The sequence below is a fragment of the Pelophylax lessonae genome (genome assembly GCF_965119305.1).
Source record: "Pelophylax lessonae genome assembly, chromosome: 12".
Taxonomy (NCBI): domain Eukaryota; kingdom Metazoa; phylum Chordata; class Amphibia; order Anura; family Ranidae; genus Pelophylax; species Pelophylax lessonae.
This window is the reverse complement of record NC_138779.1, coordinates 107,259,924-107,276,965: the sequence shown is the minus strand read 5'-3', so window position 1 is coordinate 107,276,965 and position 17,042 is coordinate 107,259,924. Positions and strand designations below refer to the sequence as shown.

Below are 17,042 nucleotides of genomic sequence, written 5' to 3'. Positions count from 1 at the left end.
GCTCCAGATATTTTCCCGATTGGCATACAATTTTACCTATGAAAAATCTTTATTTTTCCATTTAAAAAAGTGGCAAACCAAGGCCAACAGGTCAGCCGATATTTGAAGATGTGCGCAGTCTGCAGGTGGATCTCACAATGAACTCACTGATATGCTCATCTATCTGCTATACATCCAATCCTCCTGCACAATAAATTGATGTTAAACCAGCAGAATACCCATCAAGATATATGACAGGAAGATAAATCACTTCTTCATATGGACTTTGCCTTAACCTGTTCTTACCTATTTTGTCATTTAATTGTATGCTCAGCGACTAGGAGATGTCACTGTCAGGGATTTCTCTGCATTATTAGTCTTTGGATTTAAAGGTTAAGCTAAGCATGAAAAAATCTAAAATAACGGTCATTTTGTTCCATGATCAAATTGTTGCAGGTCAGCGGCAATGCGTCTTTCACTCCCCCTGTATTCATTTGTCAGGAAATTAAATGACAGTCATTGTGTGTGACACTTCACTAATGTCTAAAGAGAAACTTCCAGCACTAATTGGCAGCTGGCCTTAAAAAGATATTGACGCTGCAAGTCTTCTGTATGTGCAGAGATGACATAACATGATAAGACTCGGAGGTCTTCGGTGGCAGGAGCAAAGTCAGCCTGATAGAATTTTCCAGTAGAGGTTCATCAATAGATTGAGACACATTTAGTATTTAGAGGTGATCTACTATATCATGGATTGAGCTGCGTTGTGTTTGAAAAGGTTAAATTCAAATTAAATTTGAACTAAAACTCAATTTGTATATCAATGTGAGATTGAAGTTCCAGAAGAAGCCAGTGATTAACTCCACCTATCTGCCTTCACGAAACACCTAAAATCTCTCATATACTACTACTCTCAGACAAGTAGTTAGCTGTTCATATAAATTCTGATCCACATCAGCTCCAGGGGATTTGGCACTGCGCTATTTTAACTGGCGATTACGCGGTCATGCAACACTCTACCCAAACATATTTTATATCATTTTTCAGGGCTTTTTTTCTCGGAGAATAGGTGTAGGAACTCCCCCCTTCTGAGCCAGCCCTTGTCTCCGCCCACTACCCACCTCTGAGCACTCCCTGTCCCTTGGTTCCACCCCCTACCCACTTCTCACACGTAACAAAATACCTCACCCAGCAACAAAAGATCCACACCAGCAACATTAGACCCCCTCCAGTAGCAACAACGGCTCTCCCAGCAACTAGTATTTAATAGATCAGCCAACAACAGACCTCTACTTAAACAGGAGATCCCTACCAACAACATAGGACCCCCCCCAGCAGCAAAAATAGACCCTTACACAATAACAGATCCCTACCAGTGACAATAGATCCCCAAGCAGCCAACATCAAGAGACCCTCCAACACACCCCACACACATTACTATTACATACATTCAGTGCTGGAGGTGCCGAACCTGCGTTCCACCGCGTTCCTGCTGAAAAAAAGCCCTGTCATTTTTTTACACAAATAGAGTTTTGGTGGTATTTGATCACCACTGTGTTTTTTTTTTTTTTTTTTCAGATATCAACTAAAAAAGACTGAACATTTTGAGAAAAAAACAATATTTTTAATTTTCTGCTATAAAAAATATCCAAAAACATTTTAAAAAAATCACATTTCTTCATAAGTTTTGTCCAGAGTGTATCCAACTCAAAACAAGGTGTGCATGCCTACACCCCAAAAGACCTAGGGACGATGCCTAAAGATTATTAGGACTTTGTTAGATTGATTTGTTTGTGTGTGTGTATGTGTTCACTTATAGGGAAGGGTATATTCAAAACATTCCTCTCACTCAACTTCGACTTTGAGACCAGGTGCTCCGGTAAACGGGAACCTTGGGGGCGCTACGTGCTCCGTACCGCAGTGGATCACGCACCAAGTACGCACATCGCTCGGCAAAGTCACAGCATCATCACTGAAGTCACTTTCTGCGTCGGATGACGAAGTTCCCCATGAATCGCTGTCACTCCACTCTGCAAGCGATTCAGGGTCGCTGTCGCTATCGCCAAGCAGGTCATACACCGCTTTTGAGGTTGCGGCGCGCTTTTTTGAGGCCATGGTCGCTCAGCAATGTCCAGATACAATGTATAGGAAAAATGCAGGAAGTGCAATGGAGAAAGCACTGGGGGGCAATCAAAGGTCAATTTATTTTATTTAGGGAATGTAATCCAATAGGATTACAGTGTATCAGTGTGTTTGTGCATATACTTTTTTGAATTTGCCGCCGGTTCCACCCCCCTGCAGACGTCACGTCGCAGGAGACGGAAGCCAGGGCTCACAGACGATCGGGAGGAAGCTCCGCCGCCGCATTCCGCCCGCATACATCACTGGATCCCGGAGAAAAGGTAAGTAAAACCTCTACCAGGATCCAGCGATCTTCCTACTGCATTGTGGGTCGCGGTTCCATTACACCAACAAAGAGAGGTAGGCTTCCCATGGCACTGTTGGGGGGCCAGCAGCGTATATGTCCACAGGCAAAGGTGTATGTGGCCTGTCCTCAGGCAGGTTATCATTTCATCTGTTTAGTGATGCTGCCAGTGCTATCATGCCACGGCATGCAGAGGAGGTGGTGGACTGGCTTAGTAAACTATCCTCATCCTCCATCACTCAAGCAGAGACTAGTGCGCAGTCCACCACAGCTGCTTCCTTGTCCACAGCTACTCCTGCCATAGCCCCAGCATTAGGCATGGAGGAGTCATCTGAGTTATTTGAACACAGCATCAACTACTTGCTCCTTGACAATGCACACCCATTACTTGATTCAGATCTTGGTTTTGAGTTTGAGGAAGGTAGGAACATGAGTCTACAGAAAGGGGAAAAAACTGGTAAACAACAAATTGGCAGTCATGTTTCCCCAGCCACAGCGTATTGCCATGTTGTCTCCAGTGATGATGAGGATGGAGGGCATGATGATGATGAGGTCACTGATGCGATTTGGGTGTTGGTTAGAGCAGAGGAGGAAAGTGAGGGTGAGGCACAACCCCAATGAGGCAGCCATCATGGAAGAGTAGAGAGCAGCCACCCTATTCCCCTAGATTGTGAAGCTGTTATCTCCCGGCCAACTTCCCACAGCTCAGCTGTCTGGGTATTTTGAGCACATTTGCAGCCGATCGCTTTATTGCCATTTGCAAACTCAAGCACATCAAGCATGGCAAAAACACCAGCCATTTGGGTACCACATGCTTGGCAAGGTATTTAACCTCCCATCTCTCAGCTTGTTGGCAAGATCACCTGAAAGCCACACAAAAGGGATGCAATTCTGCTTCTCCTCACTTTTCTATTCTACCTCCGCCTTACCTCATGATCTCTCAGCAGCCTCCACTGACAGGGATGATGGTATAGCAAAGTGTGTCCCAGGTCTTTACAGCACGCCTACCTGGAGCACACCAACAGCTGTAGACTATAGCAGGCAAATTTCCCTGCCCCATCTGCTGCACCAAAAAAAAAAAAATACAGTCACTTCCACCCACATGCCTAGCATCTAAATTCAAGCTTGTCAAAGCTTGTCTTTTGGTTTATTGGATTATGACCCTTTCCATGAATATGCAGAATGTGCTATACCACAATGGCAGGTTCCCAGTCAATATTTCTTTACATGTAAGTACATTCCAGCTCTGTACTATTATGTGGAAGTCAATGCTGTGGCATCGTTGGGCAAGGCAACAAGCTGCAAGGTCCATGTTACTGCTGACACATGCTCCAGCAAGCATTGTCGGGAACGATATATATTTCTTTCACAGCACACTGGGTAACTCTGCTTGCAACTCGAAAGGATGCAGAACAGGGCTCAGTGCTGCAGCTCGCTTTGCCGCCACGTCTCAATATAGCTAGTGATGATGATGTGAGATTTGTCAGCTCCACCCCTTCCTCCATGCCCTCCACTGCTGAATTGTCCTATGAACCATAAGTACCCCCTAAGTGTTCAAGGGGCTATTCAATGAGTCAGGCTAAAACATGCCATGCAGTGCTTCAGCTGGTCTGTCTAGAGGACAAGAACCACACCAGAACAGAGATTCTTGCAGCTCTGCAGGGGCAAACCCAGAGGTGGTTTACGCAATGCCAGCTAAAGCCAGGAATGGTGGTATGCGATAATGGCACAAACCTCCTGTCTGCCCTTAGACAGGGAAAGTTGAAACATGTGCCATGCCTGACACATGTCCTCAATTTGGTGGTACAGCGTTTCCTAAATAGGTACCCAGGCCAGAAGATCCTGTAGCCATTTCAGGCGGTTATACACAGCCAAGGCTCAGTTGGCTAAAATTCAGCGGGAATTCCACCTGCCCCTAAACCGCCTGATTTGTGACATGCCCACCAGGTGGAACTAGATTTTGGCAATGCTGCAGTGGCTGCACATGCAGCAGAGGGCAGTCAACGAGTACCTGTGAGAGTATAGCACAATGACAGGCTCAGACCAGCTGGGCTTTTTTTCCCCACGCCAATGGCTGCTGATAAAAGATGCATGCATTGTACTGTAACCATTTGACAAGGATGGTGAGCCGTGACAATGCATGCATCAGTGACACAATCCCTGTTGTGTTCCTGCTGGAGCAGACTCTGCGTGGCATTATGGACACTCGAGGCAGAGCAGTGGGAGGAAGAGGAGGACTTCCTTTCATCTTAAGGCCTGCTTTATGCAGACACCATCCTTGCCACACCACAGAACACACAAGAAGAGAGGGAGGAGGAGGATTTTGGCAGTTTTTAAGGCATTGAAGCAGAGCAAGACATATGTCAACCCTTAACAGTTTTCCATCCCCAGAACCCTTGGAAGTAGTACATGGCTGGGAGGAGGCAGTTCCAGATACTGTAATCCTCAATGACCCCCAAGGAGTCTGCTTCTCATGCCTCCACAAACTTGTGGTGCATGGGCTCCCTCATTCTTCAAAGCCTGTGAAAGGACCCGAGAATGCGTGGCAACAAGGAGAAGGATCACTATTGGTTGGCAACCCTGTGAAAAGGACCTGAGAATGCGTGACCATCTTGACCACCATTACAAGTCTTGGAACTCATCCTGTCCACACAGAGAGCAGAAATGTGGATGAAATCACTTAAGGACACCTTAAATAGGCTTTTATGGAACGTCTTTCTCGACTTTAGTAGGTTAAAGTCTGGTGGAAAATGTAGTTTTGAGACTTCTGTTGGCCAAGAGAGGAGTCGTGGAGAAGGGGGCCACCTTAGCGATGCATTTCAAATTTTTTTTAGTCCTCGGTGCCCAGGGCTGTCAGCTTCAACATGCAATCAGCAGTGTCTGCATTATATTGGTGGGAAACTTTTTCCGAACAGGTATTCAGTTCTGCGGGAGGTTTTGTGACAGATAAGAGAGTGCGTTTGTACACACTTTGTGGGCCTGCTAAGATTTATCAAAATGAATCAGTCCTGGACGGATGAGCAGCTATCAAACCCCTGATGCCGATGTCGATGATTAAGTGCTTTCTGGATCTGAAATCTCTGAAAGACTGTCTAGGCTGCCTAGCTTTGTGGGTGTTGTTTTTATCTGGAATTTTTTTGTCAGTGTAGGTTTCATGGGCACAATTAACACCCAGACACATTTTTCTGCACCTGTTTGACAGGTGCATATCATTAAAATCTTTAACAGCAGGGACAATTCTTGCTTTCATCAAGAGTACCTCTATAGGGTTAGGGTGTGAAGGCATCACCAACACCCAAAGGCCAATTGTTCCGCACCTGTTACTTCTTTCTAAAGTCTGCGAAAGAGACAATGGAATTTATCCAAAAAATCTCTAATCTTGTTCCCAATGCACTAAATTGTGGTCTCATCATACAGACTGGCTCCCCAAACCGTTATTTACAAAATAAAAAATATTTGCAGGAAATATGTCATTTTTTTGGGCTTTATAAATGTCATTATTGCTGCAGTAGGCTCTATACACTGTACAGCCGGCTCAGACATAAACTGCCAGCGGGTTGAATGAAACAAAACTAGTGGAGTGTACCGGGCTTAAGAGCAGCTGAAGTAGTTAGGTATTTTGGAGAAAGTGCTACTCTATATTCTCTTCAGTACTAGTGACATAACCACTTGCCTTGGCCTTTGTTCACATGATTTCTACAAAAATTGAGGATGGGCAACTGCAAGCTGCAATCAATCCATCCCAGCAGAACGCTTAACATAGCCTTTGTTACCATTTTGTATTGATCCACTTTAACAGGTAGAGAAGGCAATATATTTACTAAATAAACAATGCCCTTTGTTTTGCAATGTAAACCTGTCAGTGTTACTGAGCACAAACACCATGTTCCTATTATTTAACTTATTTCATCTGCAGTCTGCAAAACACCAAAGAGGTCATTACAGTAGAGCACGTTATTTATAACCGTGTATTTTCCCCCAAAGTGTGATAATCTAAATCTTATAAGACAGTTTGCTTTTCCTTCCCAGGGTGCTACCTTTAAAAGAGAGAAAGAAAATAAAACATCGCAATAAGCCTGGGGCAAGGCAACACAGGAAAAGGAAACTGCCACTTTAAATTATCAAGACAAGTAAACATTTTTTAACCTTGTTTTCCGCTTGGATGTGTAGAGCTCACTAATACTTAACTTAGTAAAGGCAGTTTATCAATATAAAATGGGCTATAATTTATATTATATTGAAAAAAAATATTGACAGAGTTAGGAAAAAAAAATCAAGGTAAAGGTTCTGCAACATATTACAGCACTTAATATAACAACAGAAAAGAAGGGGCAGTTGGCTATTTAGGTGCCTCCATGGAGCCACCTCCCAAAAAAGGTAACACAAACCTTTTATAGCCAGAGGACATTTAGTAGACATATATTACATTTGAATTTCTAAACATTGATTTTAGGCTAAAATATACAGTATAAAACAGAGATTCTTCTGACCAAGGCCATTTTGGTCAGGATTGCAGTATGTTACAATTAAAAATGACAGAATGCTGTATAAGCTGTAAGTATTTAACATTCATTATTCACTAAATTGCATTTTTATGTGTGCTCTTGACATTTAACCAATCAAAGGGGCAGGTATTAACATCTCTATTGGGTTCCTTTTTGTCTGTAAAAACAGACATGACATTGCTACCGGACCTAATTTTTTGTTTTTAAAAAACTCTTGTGAATTTTTGGGTCTCCTTCTGATCGGTGCTCCTGTTGTTCCTTAAAAGCACCTTTTATTACTGACTGTAGCCCCACTACTTTTTTAAATGTCAAATTATTGACATTTCTGTCCATAGGAGAGGAAGGGGTACAGTCAGCACGAAGTCTCACCACTTCTCTAAGCTGAGTGATCTGCCACTAATATAAAAGAACAATCAAAACTGCTTGTTCATTAATAATAACAAAGATCACTCAGAGCTGCGGCTGTGTGTAATGTATCTGCCAATGTTCTGTATGTTTACAAGAATCCACAGATTACACAGACAGCTGCAAGTCTGAGTAATCTTTTACAATTATAAATAAACTAGCCGCAATGATTGTTCATTCAGAATGCTGACCGTTTACTCAGTGTTGTGTGATGCATCGGCTGGGTTGTAGTAGCTGCTGATAGACAAACAGGTCCGTACAACTTTTTGAATAGCAGCTCTGGTCTCTAGAACAGTTTCTGCTGCCAGAACTCTCATTCTCAAATCCATCTCTTTTTCAGCAGCGTTGTCAGATGGGGGGAAACTCTCCAACCAGGGCCGGTGCTTCCACCAGGCAAACTAGGCAGCCGCCTAGGGCGCATTGCAAACTAGGGGCGCAGCCATGAGTCGGCACTCTCTATCCATCAATGATTCTTGTTTGCTCAGGGGGGTGGGCCGCAGTGGGGGAGGAAGAATGGACAGAGGAAGATGCCAGATGTCTGGGCTGAACTGCCAGGCCCTTGCTTTCCACCACTGTTGGGGGGGGGGGGCCCAAGAGGCATGAAGGGAGCCCACAGGAATGCTGCCTGCATGATGGTCCTCTTCGGCTGGAGCTGAGGGGTGTAAACCCTGGGCAGGAAGTGACTCTCTGCACTGAGCTGGTGGGCAGCCGTTCATTTCCCTGGGTCAGTATAAAGCAGGGAGCAGAGGAGAGCTGAACCTGACCCCAAGCTTGGCACTGGAGGGCGGCACCTTTGCTGGAGCAGAAACAACGAGGCACCGTAATGGTCTGAGGAGGTTGGGGATTAGGGACGTGCGAAGCTCTCTGACTGCTGCTTCTCCCTTCACCAGGAGCCGGTTGGAGCTGTGGTGAGCACTGTGGTCCTGGAGAGGAGCATCCTAGGAGAAGGAATCAGCAGGATCATGGTGAAGGAGGGCAGAGTGTGGGCCACTCTCTTCATACCGCCCAGTGAGTGTCCCCAGAACAGGGGATCAGGGTCCCTGGGTGTGACATGGAGGTTCCCTGGTGTGAAAGGGAGTCAGGGTCACCAGGTGTGCCATGGGGGTTAGGGGTCACCGGGTGTAACAGGGTTTTGGGGTCACCAGGTGTGCCATGAGGAATTGGGGTCTCTGGGTGTGCTATGGGGGATTGAGGTCCCCAGGTGTGACATGGAAAAACATCAGGGTCTCTGGGTATGACACGGAGGAACATCGGGGTCCCTTGGTGTGGCATAGAGGGACATTAGGGTCCCAAGGTATGACATGGAGGAATATGGGGGTCACTGGGTTATGACAGCATAACATAGAGGAACCATCAGATCAGGGTCACTGGGTATGACATAGAGGAGTTTTTAACCCCTTCCCTTTTTACTTTATGTTTTTGGGGGCGGGGGGGGGGGGGGCGTGAGTAGCTGGTCTTGCCTAGGGCGTAAAATAGTCTAGCACCGGCCCTGTCTCCAACCATGCTGCTTGGAAACCAAATGACAGTTTTGAACAGGACCACATGCTATATGCACTATATATGTGGGGCAGCCAATTTATTTACTTTCCCCTCTGTCAGTCTTTGTCTGATTAATTTTATTTACACATATTACAAGGAAGTGAGGGTTAGGCCACAGGATACCCCAAAAAAGCTACAAAATGACTCCAGACTTCTAAATACAGTCAGAACAGAGGAAATTAGCAATTTTGTACAATTTGTACTACTGAACAACACAGATATCTTGAAAATGAGCAGCTCTGACTTCTTGCAAGGTCTTCTGGCAGCTTGAATCCAGTTCTCCGCCCTTGGCTATAAATCTCATAAATATTCGTAACTCAGGTTATTGTAGCCTTACACATTTACAGAAATAGAACTATTAATTAGAGCTCAGGTTGACTAAAACCCATCAGCACTAAATTTAGACTAGGGGCACTATTTCATAGGGCAAGGCCCCAACAAATAAATAATTTTGTACTACTTCCCATCTGGTCTATAGCAGATTGATGGCTGGGCGGTGTCTTTACCAACCTGAGTTGACATCATATAACATCCTCTCAGAAAGCGCCGTGCACTCAGGTGCGGGGCCATGCAGCTGCATGATGCAAAAAAGCATCGTAGACAAACAAATATGTCCAACCCTGGTGACCCCCTCACTGTATCTCTTGGTTCATATTTATATATATATATATTTTGTAATTTGTACATATTTGTTTGTCTACGATGCTTTTTTGCATCATTTATTTTAATGTTTGATCATGTAAATTTTCAATAAAATTATATCTTTTTAACTGCTTTGTTCATATTATCTATTTTTGCCTCATATTCCACTGCCTTCAAAGTCCCAATTTGGTGGCTTTATGACTGTATATTCCCCTTCATAGGGTTCAACCTACGGGTTGATACAGACATCTGCCACTTTCCTAATTTTTCTAAAAGAAAGCTCTAGTTGTGTGAACAAAATGATTCTTATTTAGTTTGGGTACAGTGCTGCATGACCGCACAACTGTCATTCAAAGTGTCACAGCGCTGAAAGCTGAAAATTGGTCTGGGCAGGAAGGGTGTGAAAATGCCCTGTATTGAAGTGGTTAAGTTAAACGTGCACTAAGCTTCACTGGAATTAGACGCTGCTGAAGTCCAATTTTTGCCTGCCGCAGCTACTGCTGCTCTTCCCTCCCCACTCCTCCTGCTTCTACAATATAAGGGCCCGACAGACAGCTTTAATTTTGACAGTAAAGCCGCATAAGAAATTCCATGAATTCCCCCCAGCTTTGCTAACCTATCTGATAGGAGGCAGTCACTGCTTGGCCAATAATTTTCCAACTGGCTCAGTCAATTTTTAGATCAAAAATTTTGGAGACTCGTAGAATTTGTAGAGCCACCTATGACGCAGAATCAGAAGTAATAGACTGAGATTCAAGACATGTATGGGGCCTAAGCTCTGGTGCTTGTATTGGGTTCCCCACACCACCTTATCATTCATGTCATACATCATCTTGAGAATGACAAGGGAAGCCACACAGAGGAGAGCCAGGAGCAGTAACAAAGATGCTGGTACAGTAAAACCTTGGTTTGAGAGTAACTTGGTTTGAGAGCGCTTTGCAAGACAAGCAAATTTTTTAAATAAATTTTGACTTGATATACAAGCAATGTCTTGATATACAAGTAGCGTCATGTATAAAAAAGAAGAGAGGAGCCTCTAAAGTGTAGCAATATGGTTACATTTAATGAAGGTTCAATATTTAGCAACTCACATGGTTGCTGATTAAAACAGGCACATCTAAGTATGCAGGCATCTGGGGTAAAGCTGTCCACATAGACCATCTTCTGTGCACAGCCATCTTCATCATCCCTTCCCCGCTGCACTCCACGAGTGATTCAAAGCCTCACTTTCAGATCACTCTACTGCAGGCTATTCTTCCCGGTCACGACTGCAGAGTGACAGTGGTGAGAGCCGGTGGTTCAGAAGATGGTCTATGTGGACAGCTTTACCCTGGATGCCTGCATACTTAGGTGTGCCTATTTTAATCATCAACCATGTGAGTTGCTAAATGTTGAACCTTCATTAAATGTAACCATATTGCTACACTTAGAGGCTCCTCTCATCTCTCTTATATTCTGTAGCTCTGCTAGATTTTGCTTCTAATCCCCTTGGGAAGGCTGCATATTGTGGATGGACATTTTATGGTTACACAACCTATCACATTGCTATAATCTTTGTATATAGACTATAAACTGAAGGACTTGTGGAACGAATCATCTGAGTTTCCATTATTTCTTATGGGGAAATTTGCTTTGATATAAGAGTGCTTTGGATTACAAGCATGTTTCCAGAACGAATTATGCTCGCAATCCAAGGTTTTACTGTATTTGGTTGAGAAATGTCAAAGGAATCTGCAGCTCGGCTGTGTCTGCTCTCTGCTGACAGAAGAAACTGAACACAGGGAGAACCACTATCAACTGCAAATATGCTGGGGTTTCTAGTGAATGAAGAGTTACCTGTCAGTGGAGTGCAGATTCATTTGACAATGCAGAGCCAAATACTGACTCTCCTCTGTGCAGCTCAATTTGTCATCCTCAGGATGATATATGACATAAGTGATAAGACAGTGTGGGGAGCCCAAATTAAAAACCAGAATATGTTGCAGAAGTGAGGTGGATGGAGAGGGAACAAAAGCAGCAAATGTGACATTGCCTCATTCCAGTAAAACATATAGTGCTTGTAACTTAAAAAGTACAAAAGGATTTATAGCAAAATAGGCCACCCTGCAAGTAATACCAAAGTTTAACTTTTCCAAACCTTAAAAACAAAAAAGAAAAATTCATGTCTGGTGACAGGGTATCTTTAAATGAACACAACCCTAAGGCTATTCAGGTAGTTTTGAGTTGAATCTGATTAGGGTAACAGGTCTGAGGTTATATGTAATTTTGGAGCTTATGTCAAGATCTGCTGCTGTGAAGTTCTTCTACTTATCTATTTTCCTGACTTCTTGCACTGCCTTTACTATCAGAATTGTCAACACCATTGATTACAATGAGGAATCTTCCATCAGTCTGACAGGTCCGGCAGCATAAGCAGTGAGATAAACCTTACAATCTTTCTAGCATGGCTGTGTAAGCAACTATTATTTTAACTCACTAGGGATCTTTTTTACCTTCCACTCAATATAAAAAGGTACTCTAAATAATTTTTGAGTGAGCTGGTTGTTAGTTAAATGCATGACATATGATGTTCTGTGCTATAGTTAGCCCTTTGATTTTACAAGCCCACACAATATGACACCTTGATAAGTTATGGAAACCATTCTCTTAAAGAATGATGGCAATATATTTAGTATTTTATATAGGATTTTTTGAGAGCTAGTGATTGTGAACTATGCCATCTACCACTATAACATCAGAATGATTTTGACAAAATGACTTATAATTGCATTTTGAGCTAGATAACTATGCAAGACTGCAGATAATTCAAACGTATTGGTTAGGCAGCACAACAAATATGAGGAACCGCCAATCGACTTACCTTCAATAAATCTGTTGACCAGTATGTCTAGGTTGTCTTCCCCAGTGATAGACCGTATCTGCTGAAAAGCTTGTTCATAGGTCTCTACTGTTTCTTCTGTTGGGTCTCGTTTTTTTCTTTCTAGTGCTTCTTTTTCTGTTACCGATGCAATAAACACATTACAGATATTAAATATATTTAATAACCAACCAAACAAATCTATCCAGTTTCATATAATTGAAAGGCAAAAGCAAGCAAAAATGTTTTTGTTTTGTTGTGGTTGGAACAGCAGGGCTTAATCATAGGTATGCTGAAATCCAGCCAGGGTTTATTGCAGTAATAAGACACCGCTCACTCCCACCCAAATCCATGCCCCACAACAACTTTCACCCACAACAGGGCTTATTCGTGGGGATCCTTATAATTAGACTCTGCAGTGGGTGAAACATGCTGGGGGCATGGCTTTGGGTGGGAGTGAGCTGTGTGCTGTTACTTGGATAGTTGACTACAGTGGAGCAACAGCAGACTCCAGGGCCTTGGCACCCAAGTTATTGCAGGAAAATGAGAAGGATGCAGGCTGGCCTGTGAGCAGTGAAAGGGGGCAATAATATGACTAGCAGTCACCTCTCCTGCGCCGGGCATCAAGCACTTCCTCACTGATAGAGCGCTCCTGAGTTTTGGTTCCCATAAACTCTTTCAGTCTGCGGTCATGGTCAATCACCCGTTGTAGCTCTTTTATCTCTGCCGTGTGTTGGTTCAGATCTTTCTCTGCTCTTTCCTTCATTTGCTGCATTTTTGTTTGGGCTTCATCCCTTAATTTATCCCAAAAAAAAGAAAACATTACTATTTTTGTAAGATATCAGCACACATACAAAAACTAGTATTGTTGTGTCATGTGCAAGTGCTTAATGTATATTTTTTGTGTCTGTGTAGTTAAAGAATATAAAGGCAAAAAAGAACAAAAAAAGGGCGCACCGACCTAGCGCATTATCCTCAATAAAAGGCTTTATTTAACCACTTAAGCCCCGGAAGATTTTACCCCCATTCCGACCAGGGGGTATTTTGCGATTCGGCACTGCGTGAATTTAACGCACAATTGCGCGGTCGTGCGACGCTGTACCTAAACGAATTTGACGTCCTTTTTTTCCCACAAACAGAGCTTTCTTTTGGTGGTATTTGATCACCTGTGCGATTTTTTGATCACGCGCTATAAACAAAAAAAGAGCGTCAATTTTGCAAAAATAGCAATATTTTTCACATTTTTTTATATGAAATTCCCCCCAAAAAAAATGTAAAAATCAAAATTTTTAAAAATTTTCGGCCAATTTATTTTATGCTACCTATGTTTGGTAAAAAAAACCGCAAAAAGAGTATTTTGATTGGTTTGCGCAAAAGTTATCGCGTTTACTAACAAAGGGAAAGATTTTTGTCATTTTTGTTGTTTTTTTTTTTAACGCGTAATGGCGGCGATCTGCGATTTTTTTTGCGGTACTGCGACATTGCGGCGGACAGATCGGACCCTTGACTGACATTTTTGACACTTTTGGGGTTACCAGTGACATTTCTACAGTAATCAGTGCTATACATATGCACTGTTACTGTAAAAATACACTGGTAGTGAAGGGGTTAACTTTATTTGGAAGGGAGGGGCTGTGTGTGTCCCTAGGGGCGTGGTTTCTACTGTGATTGGCTGTGGCTCTAGCTGTAAGGACACTGATCAACGGATCTACATACCAGATCCGTTTTATCAGTGTCTTTGCAGCGAGGAGAATGACAGGCAGTTTGTTTACACAGGCTGCCTGACATTCTCCCTCTCCCCCGACGATCGCCGAGTGACCGGCGGACATCGGGTCCGCTGGTCACACGCGCGGGGGGGTCCGTGACCACGCGGGAGCGGGAGCGCGCCCCGGGGGGCGCGCGCTCGCTCCCTAGACCCTCACAAGCAAACAACGTAGCCCTACGTTAGTTTGCCTGTGAGGGGCTGACCGCCGACGTAGATAGTCGTGCGGCGGTCGGCAAGTGGTTAAATAACATAAAAAATGGCTACTCACAGACGTAGATAAAGGTATAGCATATCAAGCTGAATTGCTCAAAAGTCCGTGTTTAGTCCATATAAGCGTCCATGATGAGATGACTGACGCGTTTCGAGGACCAGCCTCTTCCTCAGAGTCACTGTGTCATGACTGTCTCTTTGGTTTAAGAATATGCATGCACCATACATACTAGGGGGAGTACAACTGAGGGATTCAATGGCGGAGAAGGATCTGGGGGTTTTGGTAGATCATAAGCTTATTAATAGCATGCAATGCCAAGCTGCGGTCTCCAAAGAAAGCAAAGTCCTTTCTTATATTAACAGAGGTATGGACTCCAAAGAGAGAGATATAATTTTGCCCCTGTACAAATCATCAGTAAGACCTCATCAAGAATATGCAGTTTAGTTTTGGGCAGCAGTTCTCTAATAGGATATCGGGGAACTGGAGAAAGTGCAGAGAAGGGAAACCAAACTGATAAGAGGCATGGAGGAGCTCAGCTTTGAGGCTAGATTAGAGAAACTGAATTTATTCTCTCTTGAGAAGAGGAGATTAGGGGGGATATGATCAACATGTACAAATACATAAGGGGTACCTATAGTGAACTTGGTGTTGAGTTATTCACTTTAAGATCAACACAGAGGACCTTAAAGGGGGCACTCTTTACGTCTTGAGGAGAAGAGATTTCATCTCCAAAATACGTAAAGGTTTCTTTACAGTAAGAGCTGTGAAAATGTGCAATAGACTCCCTCCAGAGGTGGTTCTTGCCAGCTCAGTAGATAGAACATTTATAGGTAAAGTTGATCCAGGGAATATCTGATTGCCTCTCAAAGGATCAGTAAGGATTTTTTCCCCTACTGGAGTAAATTGGATCATGCTTTTCGGGGGTTTTTTGCCTTCCTCTGGATCAACTGTAGGTATAGGATTGTGTATATGGGATTGTATGGTTATTTTTTTTTTTTTAATGATTGAATAAGATGGACTTTTTCAACCTGACTATGTAACTATGTACAACCAATCAGTGGCCATCTATACATTATCTAATCATAGTATAATGGATGCTCAAAATAGTTCCATAGAAGGGCATGTGTGGCCATATAGTATGCACATCAATAGCATACTGTACATAAAGATCAGGAAGAGGAGCTAGTCATAAAGATGTCACCCACATATAACGCAGACAGCTCAAAACAAGGTAACTAGCACATAGCACATGCCAGGGTAGTGTTATATAACTGCATGTAATACATAACATAAAATCACACATTTAAATAAAACACTTACGTTATAATTCCTAAAGATCAAAGCCTTCAATTTGCAAACAGCAGCAATTATAATAGATAAAGTGGTGAAGTATATAGTGAAGATGTACAGAAAAAGACTATTGCCAGAAAGCAATTGCACACAGATTCATGACAATAATAGATCAAAACAAGTCATCACATAAAGAATCATCTTACAAAACAGCAAAAAAGCATAAAGCTTAAACTTTTGATTTTATGCTTTTGTAAGTAGATTTTGTGCACCGCGAGCAGCTTTTGATCTCTAATTATTATTATGTTATTGCTGTTTATGACTGCTATCTAGTTAAATCTATTACCGTATATTATGTTTTGCACTTCATACTACAACCATTCTGGGCCCATTCACACCAGGTACATTGGGCTTTTCCAGCCTTTCCCAGTGCAGTCCCAATGAATAACTATTAACTGCCCTGTTAACTGTACTGATGTACAGCATGCTGTTATTTTTTTTCCCTGCAAAGCATTACACCACATCTCAATGCCGTTGCAGTAAATAGAACTGAATGAAATGTCACTTTGAGACGTTTTAATAAAGTATAAAAAAAAGGTTACAATGCAATGTGCATGCTGACACACCAGTGACTACTCTTTAACACAGCTGTTGGCAGGAACCTGCCCTCTCTTTGATCATCAGGGAAGCCAAGTTCATGTGCATTTAGCAGTATATAAAGCTATTATATTTTTTATAATATTCCACATGATTTTGTACACTGTACCACCTTTACAGTGGATATAAAAAGTCTACACACCCCTGTTAAATGTCAGGTTTCTGTGATGTAACAAAATGAGACAAACATAAATAATTTCAGAACTTGTTCCACCTTTAATGTGACCTATAAACTGTACAACTCAATTGGAGGGAAGTAAAAATAAAAAACTAAAATAATATGGTTGCATAAGTGTGCACACCTTTAAACTAGCACTTTGTTGAAGCACCTTTTGATGGTATTACAGCACTCAGTCTTTTTGGGTATGAGTCTACCAGCATGGCCCATCTTGACTTGGCAATATTTGCCCACTCTTCTTTGCAAAAACAAGTCTGTCAGATTGCGAGGGCATCTCTTGTGCACAGCCCTCTTCAGATCACCCCACAGATTTTTAATCAGATTCAGGTCTGGGCTCTGGCTGCCGGGCCATTCCAAAACTTTCATCTTCTTCTGGTGAAGCCATTCCTTGGTTGATTTGGATGTATGCTTTGGGTGGTTGTCATGCTGTCCAGCTTTCTAGCAGAAGCCTGAAGGTTTTGTGCCAATATTGACTGCTATTTGGAACTGTTCAAAATTCACTCTACCTTGACTAAGTCCCCTGTTCCAGCTGAAGAAATACAGCCCCAAAGCATGACGCTGCCACCACCATGCTTCAGTGTTGGTATGG

General features: G+C 42.9%; 1 protein-coding gene across 1 annotated transcript in view; it reads right to left on the bottom strand.

The window, feature by feature from the left end:
• Positions 1–17,042, bottom strand: part of ODAD1 (outer dynein arm docking complex subunit 1) — a 259,341-nt gene that overhangs the window by 148,081 nt on the left and 94,218 nt on the right. Inside the window, exons 8-9 of the mRNA XM_082273694.1 lie at positions 12,959–13,146; positions 12,356–12,490 (exon numbers count right to left, since the gene is read on the bottom strand). Coding sequence (XP_082129820.1) covers positions 12,356–12,490; positions 12,959–13,146 — 323 coding nt within the window. The remainder of the gene's footprint in view (positions 1–12,355; positions 12,491–12,958; positions 13,147–17,042) is intronic.